The following is a 12,025-nucleotide window of genomic DNA, read 5'->3' as shown; positions in this document are numbered from 1 at the left end:
CCTGTATAGCACAGTTACTCTCGCTAAATACAAGACAAGTTGATCATTATTTAATGCAATCCATCAGAGTGATACTGTTGTGCACGAAAGCCGGGACAACTAAAGCGGACAATAACAATGATGCAGTTAAAACCGAACAAACAAACATTTGACCAGGAATAGTAGTGCAAACAGCTATACAAAAAGGTTTCCTTTTTTGTGTGTCAATGGCTTTTATGGTGTTTTTATTTGTTGGATCACTTTGTCGATCATGTCCACATGAAGTTGTTTCTGTTTGCTCTTTTCATCGAATTGGTGATTCAGAAAATCCTTGACATCAAGTAACAACTTTAACAAAAATTTGATTTGCTCCTCTTCGTAGGTTTTGGGAAGCCGGCTGGGGGGACAGTTCATAATATCAGGGGTTGGCAGCGATCTATCTGCATAGGTGGCTGCAAAACAACTCTCATAAAAATCACGGTTTTTGATTGATTATTGTTTTCAAAAAAATTGAAACATACCTTGTTGTGGTCTGCCAAGATCGCTTTCCGACATTGGTGGAGGTTTTATTGCTGGAAATTTCTGCCTTGTCAACTGTTGGAGTTTGGTAACTTCGTCCCATATTTGGTCGATCCTTCCCTTCGCGCTGTTGCGGTTTGGCGTCATCGTTATGTAAGATGTGTCATAAGACATTTCTAATTTACGTATAGAATGCTGAAAAAGAAACACACGTTAAGCGATTAGGCCTACTTGTTGCAAAAAATGATGTCTACCACAGCAAGCACATTGTCTAGGTTTCAATAGATTTCGTTCTTGTCTTTAGTTATTGTCATCGTACTGTGTAGTACAAAAAAATCCTAGCATGAATAGCTAAAACTTAATTTAAAATTTCTCATCCTCTCTGCCTAGTATGACTTGCCTTGCTGTTTGTCATTACTACTTTCGATCTAACTTCCTTGAGAAACCGATGAGAGATTGTATCTATTATGTTTCATCAGTGAAATGTGAGCCACTTACCCAAACACCTTTGTACTCTGCTAATATGAACTATCACCTAAAAAATTGAACTATGAACCTAACCACAATTATCTCATAAAAAAATACAGTGCACGTGCAAACCTGATTAAAAAAACTTAACGTTTTTATTAACCGCAACTGTAGTGACTATTCACGTATGATTGTATAAGGCTTTATACCTACATGTCCTCTGAGTCATCAATTTCCGTGACGCCTCTTTCAGCATTAAACAGATGCCAAAAGGAAACCTACAAAACAACAACCCACTGAAATGTTAACGGTAGAACTGGTTGTGGAAACTTGGCTGCTCTCACACAGGAAAACCACTAGTTCAGTGGTTCTCAACCTTTTTTACTATGCGACCCCCTTTAGAGATTTTCTAACACCACGCGACCCCTTTACACACGCACACACACAGGAAGTTTAACTACCAGCATGTGTTGATTGTGTTCATCACACATTTGCAATCTAACGTGGCTGCAATAGTTCGGCGTTTTGCTGTATTCCGGAAAACGCCTATTTTTCACTAACTATTTCACTATTTCGTGTTTTTTTTTATGTTAAGAAAAACCAAAACCCGCAATTATAGAAGTATACAATCGCAAATATTGTTGCGCCCGTTCTAAATCAAACGGTCGTGTGAGTTACTATATGCTAAACAAAAGTCACAGGGAAAGTTTTTTTGATACAGATAAAATAATTCCGTGTTCGGTTGCGTCTCCGCGACCCCCTCAAAAGTGCTTGGCGACCCCTTGGGGGGTCGCGACCCCCAGGTTGAGAAACACTGCACTAGTTTATTAAACGCAACGTTGCGACCAGTATTACTTGGTACATACTCTTTTAGATCAATAAAATTTGTAAATGCCTTGTGTTCGGTACGTGTAAGTCCTTAATTCTGTTCAAGATGGCCACCAAGTAGGCAAGCAAAAGCATTTATTGTTCATTTAACAAAGTCTTGACGTAAGAATATTTTATTTAAAACTGAAAGCGAAAAACTGTACAGCAGTAGAAGCTTAGTAATGTGAAAACTTGTCACAAAGTTATAGGATTGCGTTTGATATTTCAAAATGCACAATGCAAATAAGCATTTGAATATTGCAAAGATAGCGGGAAAATAACAATGCACATGACACACCCTCGTTCATTGCGGAGATGTCTTCGGTTCGAAGCGTGTCAATACCCACAGTCTACTACATTAAAATGTTGATGTGCACATCAACAAGTGCACTTTGTGTACATATTTACATTTTCTGTTCGCCAAATGCCCGAACCAACGTATTCATGGCAATCATTGCAGGCTCCTTGTCCACGTATTCGTCCTCGAAATTTTCATCAATAAAGCTTCTAACGTCTTTTAGGTTTTTAAGGAAGTAACTGCATTGTGATGGGCTAAAAGTTTTTGTTGGAGTTTCGATATGGACCGAATTGGTTTTAGGTGGCCTCGGTGGGGGAAGTTCATGAAAATCCACATCTACAAAAACATGTTACAAAATTAGGTTTAACTGTACTTGCAGAATTTACATATAATTACCAAGCAAACGTACTGCGTCTATACGAGTCAAAACAAATTAAAAAAGTTTCCCAGATTTTGATAGGTAGGCTATGTTGTATAAACTATAAACCTTACAGTGTATGACATTTTGCCACAACTGTACAAATGTTTGCATGAATAAAGCTTAGCGAAAAGCTGACTGGCTTAAATAGCCTACAAGTTTTAGGCTACTACAATGTTTTCAATGTAGCGCTACAGCCTACTTACACACCTAATTTCACTGGAGGTGGCGTTTTTGATGTTGGAGATGGTTTCGGTGGTCTGGGTGGTTGATACGCAATGCTCACGTGTTGTTCGATGTTGCGAACAGCTGTAAGAATGCCATTGATTTTAGCTGTCGTAATACTTGAATGCGTATATAGTTTGGCATTCCCAGCAGCCCGTCAGGCAAGTCAGTAATTTACTAGCAAGAAAGTAGAGGTAGAAGTGAAATTGGCATTGTGTAAAAAGTCAGATATTAATGCACCCTTAATTACATTTTGAGGGTAAGCTGCAAAGTAAAAAATTTAAAATCTCAGTGGGTTGTATCTTTGTTTGTTTTATATAGTTCATAACCACCAACGCTCTTATTGGAACTGTAAGAAGTGGCAATAAAAGTTGCTGAAATTTATAGATCGACACTTGGTGAAGGCTGAAAAAATGTCTTACGAACTTCCAGCAATGCGGTACCCGGATTTAGATGCACAGGGAACGACCCAAACTCTCGATGAAATATATCATAAACTATCTGCTTTAAACAAACGTTTGGAAACGCAGCCTCTGCCAACGCCTGACCGTCCACCGAAACCAGCAGCATATCTTGAAAGCAGTAAATCGGGTATGACGAAATTTCCTGTTGTAATTTGTCAGAATTTTGCTGTGGTTTAAACAAACTAATCATATAGTTTCAGCGTTGTAAGTCGGGATGGATTTTTATAGGATCAGATTTGAGCTGGGTTCGGGCTAAGTTTAAATAAAATCGGGCTATAGATTCGGCAATGCCATCTACTTTGAAACCTAATTCGGGTTTAAAAAAACGAGTTCGGGTTTTAACCAGGTTCGGGCTTATATACTTTCATGTTTGCGCCCTAGGCCTGCGCATTTTGCAACCTTGTTCGTAATTTACATGTTTTGTTCTATCTGAAAAGTGTTTCAATATACACAGGTCGAAAACAAAACAAGGAAAAAAACAAAGCAAAATCATCAAAAAGCAATCCCAAAGAAGGCAAAGAAGTTCTTTCCTTGAAAAAATCAAAAAGATCCTCTAAACCTTGCAATTTTACATCCGACCAATGTACCTTCCTAATTAATCAGATAACCCAGGTTGAAATATTTATTGCTGAAAACTTTGAAAACGGGTATAAAGGACGTCTTGACAACGAAAAGCTTCTTAGCGATGTTAAACTGGCCCTGAAGGGTTTTGCAGTTCCAAATGTTCAATCCAAAATTAAATAGCTAAATGTGCTGTAAATTAAAACAAGATGATATGAATTCTATCGCATTGTTTTTTCAAACCTTAGTCCTGTTCTGCATTTGCATGTATTGTCGTACCTGAGCGTTTTAACATAGCAACTTGTTTTAAACTGAGTGCATGTCCAATCCTGTATAGCACAGTTACTCTCGCTAAATACAAGACAAGTTGATCATTATTTAATGCAATCCATCAGAGTGATACTGTTGTGCACGAAAGCCGGGACAACTAAAGCGGACAATAACAATGATGCAGTTAAAACCGAACAAACAAACATTTGACCAGGAATAGTAGTGCAAACAGCTATACAAAAAGGTTTCCTTTTTTGTGTGTCAATGGCTTTTATGGTGTTTTTATTTGTTGGATCACTTTGTCGATCATGTCCACATGAAGTTGTTTCTGTTTGCTCTTTTCATCGAATTGGTGATTCAGAAAATCCTTGACATCAAGTAACAACTTTAACAAAAATTTGATTTGCTCCTCTTCGTAGGTTTTGGGAAGCCGGCTGGGGGGACAGTTCATAATATCAGGGGTTGGCAGCGATCTATCTGCATAGGTGGCTGCAAAACAACTCTCATAAAAATCACGGTTTTTGATTGATTATTGTTTTCAAAAAAATTGAAACATACCTTGCTGTGGTCTGCCAAGATCGCTTTCCGACATTGGTGGAGGTTTTATTGCTGGAAATTTCTGCCTTGTCAACTGTTGGAGTTTGGTAACTTCGTCCCATATTTGGTCGATCCTTCCCTTCGCGCTGTTGCGGTTTGGCGTCATCGTTATGTAAGATGTGTCATAAGACATTTCTAATTTACGTATAGAATGCTGAAAAAGAAACACACGTTAAGCGATTAGGCCTACTTGTTGCAAAAAATGATGTCCACCACAGCAAGCACATTGTCTAGGTTTCAATAGATTTCGTTCTTGTCTTTAGTTATTGTCATCGTACTGTGTAGTACAAAAAAATCCTAGCATGAATAGCTAAAACTTAATTTAAAATTTCTCATCCTCTCTGCCTAGTATGACTTGCCTTGCTGTTTGTCATTACTACTTTCGATCTAACTTCCTTGAGAAACCGATGAGAGATTGTATCTATTATGTTTCATCAGTGAAATGTGAGCCACTTACCCAAACACCTTTGTACTCTGCTAATATGAACTATCACCTAAAAAATTGAACTATGAACCTAACCACAATTATCTCATAAAAAAATACAGTGCACGTGCAAACCTGATTAAAAAAACTTAACGTTTTTATTAACCGCAACTGTAGTGACTATTCACGTATGATTGTATAAGGCTTTATACCTACATGTCCTCTGAGTCATCAATTTCCGTGACGCCTCTTTCAGCATTAAACAGATGCCAAAAGGAAACCTACAAAACAACAACCCACTGAAATGTTAACGGTAGAACTGGTTGTGGAAACTTGGCTGCTCTCACACAGGAAAACCACTAGTTCAGTGGTTCTCAACCTTTTTTACTATGCTACCCCCTTTAGAGATTTTCTAACACCACGCGACCCCTTTACACACGCACACACACAGGAAGTTTAACTACCAGCATGTGTTGATTGTGTTCATCACACATTTGCAATCTAACGTGGCTGCAATAGTTCGGCGTTTTGCTGTATTCCGGAAAACGCCTATTTTTCACTAACTATTTCACTATTTCGTGTTTTTTTTATGTTAAGAAAAACCAAAACCCGCAATTATAGAAGTATACAATCGCAAATATTGTTGCGCCCGTTCTAAATCAAACGGTCGTGTGAGTTACTATATGCTAAACAAAAGTCACAGGGAAAGTTTTTTTGATACAGATAAAATAATTCCGTGTTGGGTTGCGTCTCCGCGACCCCCTCAAAAGTGCTTGGCGACCCCTTGGGGGGTCGCGACCCCCAGGTTGAGAAACACTGCACTAGTTTATTAAACGCAACGTTGCGACCAGTATTACTTGGTACATACTCTTTTAGATCAATAAAATTTGTAAATGCCTTGTGTTCGGTACGTGTAAGTCCTTAATTCTGTTCAAGATGGCCACCAAGTAGGCAAGCAAAAGCATTTATTGTTCATTTAACAAAGTCTTGACGTAAGAATATTTTATTTAAAACTGAAAGCGAAAAACTGTACAGCAGTAGAAGCTTAGTAATGTGAAAACTTGTCACAAAGTTATAGGATTGCGTTTGATATTTCAAAATGCACAATGCAAATAAGCATTTGAACATTGCAAAGATAGCGGGAAAATAACAATGCACATGACACACCCTCGTTCATTGCGGAGATGTCTTCGGTTCGAAGCGTGTCAATACCCACGGTCTACTACATTAAAATGTTGATGTGCACATCAACAAGTGCACTTTGTGTACATATTTACATTTTCTGTTCGCCAAATGCCCGAACCAACGTATTCATGGCAATCATTGCAGGCTCCTTGTCCACGTATTCGTCCTCGAAATTTTCATCAATAAAGCTTCTAACGTCTTTTAGGTTTTTAAGGAAGTAACTGCATTGTGATGGGTTAAAAGTTTTTGTTGGAGTTTCGATATGGGCCGAATTGGTTTTAGGTGGCCTCGGTGGGGGAAGTTCATGAAAATCCACATCTACAAAAACATGTTACAAAATTAGGTTTAACTGTACTTGCAGAATTTACATATAATTACCAAGCAAACGTACTGCGTCTATACGAGTCAAAACAAATTAAAAAAGTTTCCCAGATTTTGATAGGTAGGCTATGTTGTATAAACTATAAACCTTACAGTGTATGACATTTTGCCACAACTGTACAAACGTTTGCATGAATAAAGCTTAGCGAAAAGCTGACTGGCTTAAATACAAGTTTTAGGCTACTACAATGTTTTCAATGTAGCGCTACAGCCTACTTACACACCTAATTTCACTGGAGGTGGCGTTTTTGATGTTGGAGATGGTTTCGGTGGTCTGGGTGGTTGATACGCAATGCTCACGTGTTGTTCGATGTTGCGAACAGCTGTAAGAATGCCATTGATTTTAGCTGTTGTTGCTGGGTCAACGTAACTGTTTGGCAAAGGGGGTATCTCTTCGTAAAAGCTTGCATTTTCCTCCATAACTTCTTTGAACTTTGCTGGTCCTGCAGGTGGCGAGTGCGGAAAAAAGTTATTCATGCCCTTTCTCTTAAACTTTATTGATAAATCTAACAATACCTAAATCTGTTACGGGAATGCTGCAAATAATAGGTGCAACAAACGGGCCTAGCTAGCCTACTTCCTGGTGTACTGCTCTTTCTGCAACAGCTCCATTTAGTCGGTTAAATGATGTTGCGTCATACAAGACTACCTCACTCTCCGCACATGACTATTGTTTCTGTTTCGCAACTGCACAATCCACAAAGCAGTGGGCATATCTTACGTTTGACAAAACGTAATCTTTTGCAGTTTTGCTTTACACATCACATGTCGTTAAAACAGCCTAATTAAACAGGTGATTTCATAATTTTGCATATATTCCCTCACAAAGGGTTGGACCGTTCATGGGGTCGAGGCTGCGTCACATTTCACTGTGTGGATCTAGTGTGGATTCACAAATTGTTGAGTTGTTGAGTTTATTAATTTAAGTAAAAGGGACTCAGATTTCGGAACAGACTCGATTGTTTATATTGTTTGGTGTCGATTTGACGGGGCACTTAACCTCTGACCGCTCTCTCGTGACCCACGTGACGAGGGTCGTCATGGTCATATCCATTTGGGTAGGCTATGCAGCATAGCCTATGCTGCCAGCATGCGTGCGTGCCTGATCAAATCTGGAAAATTATTTTGTTCTACAAGTAACGTCAAACTATATGTTTCCTTACGATTAACCTCAAGCATTTTCAATTGACCCCTGATAATGCATTTTTGAAAAAGTCTTGTAACCAAAAATATATTACGTCATGTCAACAAAACAAAATTACTGGACCATGAAAACTGGAAGAAGTAAGTTTTTGCTGGGAACACATGGTTTGCAAAACTTTCACAGTAGTCCCGTGGGTGTGCAATTTTGATGACTGTAGAAAGGCCAGATAAAACTAAAACGATACCTGCCGCACCTTTGTCTTACAAAGTTTGTACACAAAGTTTTGTTTTTTATCATGTAGACTTGCTGCAAAATGTTTTTTTTTTTTTTAAATAGAAACAGTTAAAATACACAAAGGATTGTTTCTGTACAACTCTATCCGCACGCAGCAAAAAGTTAGACTTACGTCAGTTATACAATGTATTAAGCCCAAACAAAAAATTATAATTGCTTGCTCACACTACATAAGAAATTTGAAACTGCTTTACAGGAATATTCAAGAACTGCATGTACCAGAGTTCTACATTCTTGACCAAGTTTAATACTAGTTTACTATGTAAAAAGTCCTTAACCTAGTGCAGATGCATGCAACTGATTTTTGCAATGGGCCAAAATTTACTATAATGATCCTGAGGGCCAGGCAATAAAACCACACATGCATTGTAATGAAAAAATCATTTATTGCAGTGGTTCCCGACCTGCAGTTTGCACCCCCCACAAAAGGCGGCCATAAAGGGAAAATTTTAAACAAAGTTCCACAAAGAGCTTTAAACCATATTTTGTAACGCAATGTCAAAACTGCCAGCAATGCAGTGCAAATACAACTTCCTACGATTTACCAGTGAAAAGTATAAAACAATGAACTATTTAATAAGAGCGGACCATGTCAATAGCAGTATGCACACCCCTGACCTAGTCTCAGTGTCACCCATGCATTGTTCACTTTGTTTGTTGGTTAAACAATAAAATGTTAAAATATGGTCAATTTGTAATTGTGATAATTTTTGATGTATAATTATGTTGTTATGACATAGATTGAGTTGTGCTGTCAAGATAAACAACAAAATGTATGCTGTTGGTGGTCAAGATTTAATGCTAAACAAGCCTAAAAAAAGCAAAAAGAAAGCACCAAGAAATGCCTTTAGTTTTTATCTTGATGAAGCAATGAAAGAGTTTAAAAGACAAGGAAAGCCTGTTTCGAACAAAAGCGAAGCAGTTCCATTAGTTCATGAAACATGGAAGGTTTGGATGTGGTCATTGGTCATGCAAATTGTGTGTTTATTTTTTGATGTTTTCTCCTTTTAGAACATGTCACCAAAGGAAAAGGCCCCATATGAAGCAAAAGCCAAAGAGTGGAAGATGACAAATCGCAATCAGCCTAGACCTGGTCGACTTGATTGCACTGGGAAAAGAATTGATGTAGGTTTTTTTTATTTATCCACAACTAGGGTACCCTACCAGGAATGTTTCGATATGAAATGCACAGGATATTCCAATTGAATTTTGTTCCCAGGAAAACAGCAATCAAGTAAAAAACATATTTTTTATGATGTTAATCTTCAAAAAACAACTGGTCATATTTCTGAATCATTCGAGCAAATGTTACATTAATTAGCATAATGGTTAATGTAACATTTTTTTTGAATTTATGTAAACTAATTTTAATTATCGGACTAACACACAAAAGATTGTCAAATTATTTTGTCGGGATCTCGAAATTCCTGGGAAATAACAATTTTAGATTCTCAATTCCGGGAAATAGAGGAACCCTATCAACAAATTGAACTAGTTATTACTGTACATAGTACACCACGGCAGAAACTGTAGGAAACACAGTGTAAATGCAGTTTGATATATCTTTAATAAAGCTGAAATAGCACACTGGTTAAATATAGTTTGTGTGTTTAGCAGAGCAACAAACATATCTGTGTCAAATGTTTTTGACAGGATAGAGTTGACTTTGATGATTTCTTGGACAAAAAGAGAAAAGAAAACAGAAAATCAGCAAGGAGTATGTGGCCGAAAGGATTCGGTAAAATACTATTTTCTGTGTTTTAGTGTTGACCAATTAACTGGTTCCTTCAGCTTGTGATCACCAATTCTTGCCATAGCCAAGTACTGACATCTAAATATGAGGCTTCGTAGAACATCGACTTTAATTTTTTTTACATGAATGGCAGAATGACATTGGACAACATTTTCAAAATTTTTCAAATTGTCTGCAAGCAGTAAAACTATTCCAGCAGTTTTTTTAATATCTAAACTTATGCACTAAAATCTATGAATATTACAGGCGTATGCAACGTACACTTCTACATTATTTCCTTCAAATCTTTGTTTGAGCTACCTGATGAAGAAGGATACCAACCTTGCGAAGTTGCATGCATTGATTACACACTAAGTGGAGGAATTTTGCGAACATGGCATCATTTTATTGATCCAGGTTGATAACAGCCTTATGTAAATGTGGTTTGACAAACTAGAGCTGATAAAAATAATGTTAGTTGACATTATTATTACATAATATGCCAACACATTTTTTTGTGTTTATGAGAATGTTAGCGTAAAAATACCTGTTTATGTTTAGGACCTATTAAAATGGGCATGCGGGGAGAGGTTAGCATCTTCCGGGAGAAAACTCACCGCATTCCTGAAGCAAATTTCGAACTGGCATGTGGGCAATACGACAAGATGTGGAGAGAGTTACTGCAGTTTATCAGTGAAGATGGAAATTTACTTAACTTTCCACCATTGTACACAAGAACTTGTGAGCTTCGAAAAACATTGTACTGTCTGGACTGGATGGCTGCTCGAGCTGGCATTGCCAATCGCCTACACAAGGTTTTTGAGTTGGAAGACATTGCTGTTGAATTGTTTGACCACGCTGGTGTTACTCGGCCTTCCCGCACTACAATCGAGGATGGCTGCAGCAGTTCGATGTTTGACTACGAGTCCGACACAAAATGTAATTATCACGATGATATTGAATGCATCCACTGTGCCCTACTTGTAGCGAAAAAGTGCTGTTATTGGATGAGCGATTGCCTTTCGTCGGTGTACGGATTTGAAGTGACGGACAACCATCTACCGGTTCGACAAGCACCCTCCTACATCGTCACACCACCGGAACGAATAATCATTGACGAAAGGCCACGCCGTTCAGGCCCAAGAGTAAATCCACTGTCAAAGGAAAGTGGTTACGACGCTGGCTTAAGTTTGCCGGCATCATTTACACCAGACGGTGGTTCTCAGTTCGGCTCAAGAGATATACGATACCGTGCCCAATACGAGATTGTACCACATGGACCAGCCACTGCGTCAGAAAGTGAACATGATAATGGCGAAGGCGGTACCTCCTTCATTGAAAATGCGTCTGCTACATCAACTGTAACAAATGGAATAATAGACTCAACGCAGCAGTTCAGTGATAACGACTTGCCGCCTCCGGTGTCCATGCCAAGTTGCAAGCCATCCGAAATGAGTCGCCGTCCAAAAAATAAGCCATTTGCAAATGCCAAAGTTGGTGTTATGGCGGCACAGTTTCCAAAGAGCTTGAAATTGTCAGACGAAATTCCAACTGGTCCCCAGCACCCGTCATGCAAACCATACACTACACCTCAATACAGTGGCTTTCAAAATACGTACGCTGCAGCGGCTGCTGGTACCGGATCATGCAAAAGCGCCAGCCCAAAAGATAATACTACCCTTTCCGGCAGCGAAGCAAATCTGGCGCAAGCGCGATCTATCATTGGTTTGGGGCGAGGTCGCGGGAAGTTTATCAGGCGGTAAGCCGCATGAACAAAGCATATTGACGGAGTTAATGGTCTGTCTCCCGCCTTGGAAAGCTGACTGACCCTAATCCTTACACAAAAAGCTCCCAACTATGTTTGAATTTGAGTTTTCAGGAAAAGTAGGTTACACAATAGCAAATTAATCTGGCACTGTGCTTTGTTTTCTTAATGGCTTTTTCTTCGTACCAATGGTGTTTTGTTAAACAGCAGTGTGGATTTTAGCTTCATTATTTTTGACCAAGGTGGCTTTTCGTTTCGTACTACATACGTGGATTTTCATGGCATTCATTCGTTTTCTTCGATTTCTTTTTCCAAATAAACTTTCGTTTGTGATAATGTATGTGACTTTGTGCAGGAAAAAAGGTCTCTTTATAACTGTATTGTGGGCAATTAAGGTCATTGTTGTGTCACAATTCACTCACACGAGTTAATTA

At 38.5% G+C, this 12,025-nt stretch overlaps 4 protein-coding genes across 5 annotated transcripts; 2 read left to right on the top strand and 2 right to left on the bottom strand.

The window, feature by feature from the left end:
- Positions 1-28: 28 nt before the first annotated feature.
- LOC145239739 (uncharacterized) lies at positions 29-1,301 on the bottom strand. Of its 2 annotated transcripts, none has more exons than XM_080103134.1 (3): positions 1,176-1,301; positions 501-693; positions 29-431 (listed from the first exon to the last, which is right to left on the bottom strand). In XM_080103134.1, exons 2-3 carry the CDS (start codon positions 670-672, stop codon positions 214-216), a joined length of 390 nt encoding a protein of 129 aa, XP_079959260.1. In that variant the 5' UTR covers positions 673-693; positions 1,176-1,301; the 3' UTR covers positions 29-213. The 2 variants fall into 2 exon arrangements, with proteins under 2 accessions (XP_079959260.1, XP_079959261.1); XM_080103135.1 differs by having other exon boundaries at positions 1,180-1,301.
- Positions 1,302-3,099: 1,798 nt separating this feature from the next.
- Positions 3,100-4,277, top strand: LOC145238520 (uncharacterized). Its single transcript, XM_080101713.1, has 2 exons — positions 3,100-3,365; positions 3,693-4,277. Exons 1-2 carry the CDS (start codon positions 3,188-3,190, stop codon positions 3,980-3,982), a joined length of 468 nt encoding a protein of 155 aa, XP_079957839.1. The 5' UTR covers positions 3,100-3,187; the 3' UTR covers positions 3,983-4,277.
- Positions 4,278-6,077: 1,800 nt separating this feature from the next.
- Positions 6,078-7,957, bottom strand: LOC145238093 (uncharacterized). Its single transcript, XM_080101145.1, has 2 exons — positions 6,881-7,957; positions 6,078-6,593 (listed from the first exon to the last, which is right to left on the bottom strand). The coding sequence occupies exons 1-2, from the start codon at positions 7,131-7,133 to the stop codon at positions 6,364-6,366; spliced, it is 483 nt and encodes a 160-aa protein (XP_079957271.1). The 5' UTR covers positions 7,134-7,957; the 3' UTR covers positions 6,078-6,363.
- Positions 7,929-11,927, top strand: LOC145238088 (protein maelstrom homolog). The gene is made up of 6 exons (XM_080101139.1): positions 7,929-8,067; positions 8,835-9,042; positions 9,106-9,219; positions 9,748-9,832; positions 10,094-10,243; positions 10,388-11,927. The coding sequence occupies exons 2-6, from the start codon at positions 8,866-8,868 to the stop codon at positions 11,587-11,589; spliced, it is 1,728 nt and encodes a 575-aa protein (XP_079957265.1). The 5' UTR covers positions 7,929-8,067; positions 8,835-8,865; the 3' UTR covers positions 11,590-11,927.
- Positions 11,928-12,025: the final 98 nt, after the last annotated feature.

The sequence above is a fragment of the Phallusia mammillata genome, chromosome 7 (genome assembly GCF_965637545.1).
Source record: "Phallusia mammillata chromosome 7, kaPhaMamm4.hap1.1, whole genome shotgun sequence".
In the NCBI taxonomy this organism is placed as follows: domain Eukaryota; kingdom Metazoa; phylum Chordata; class Ascidiacea; order Phlebobranchia; family Ascidiidae; genus Phallusia; species Phallusia mammillata.
Note: the sequence above shows the minus strand (reverse complement) of the source record. Positions and strands in the feature narration are given on the sequence as shown.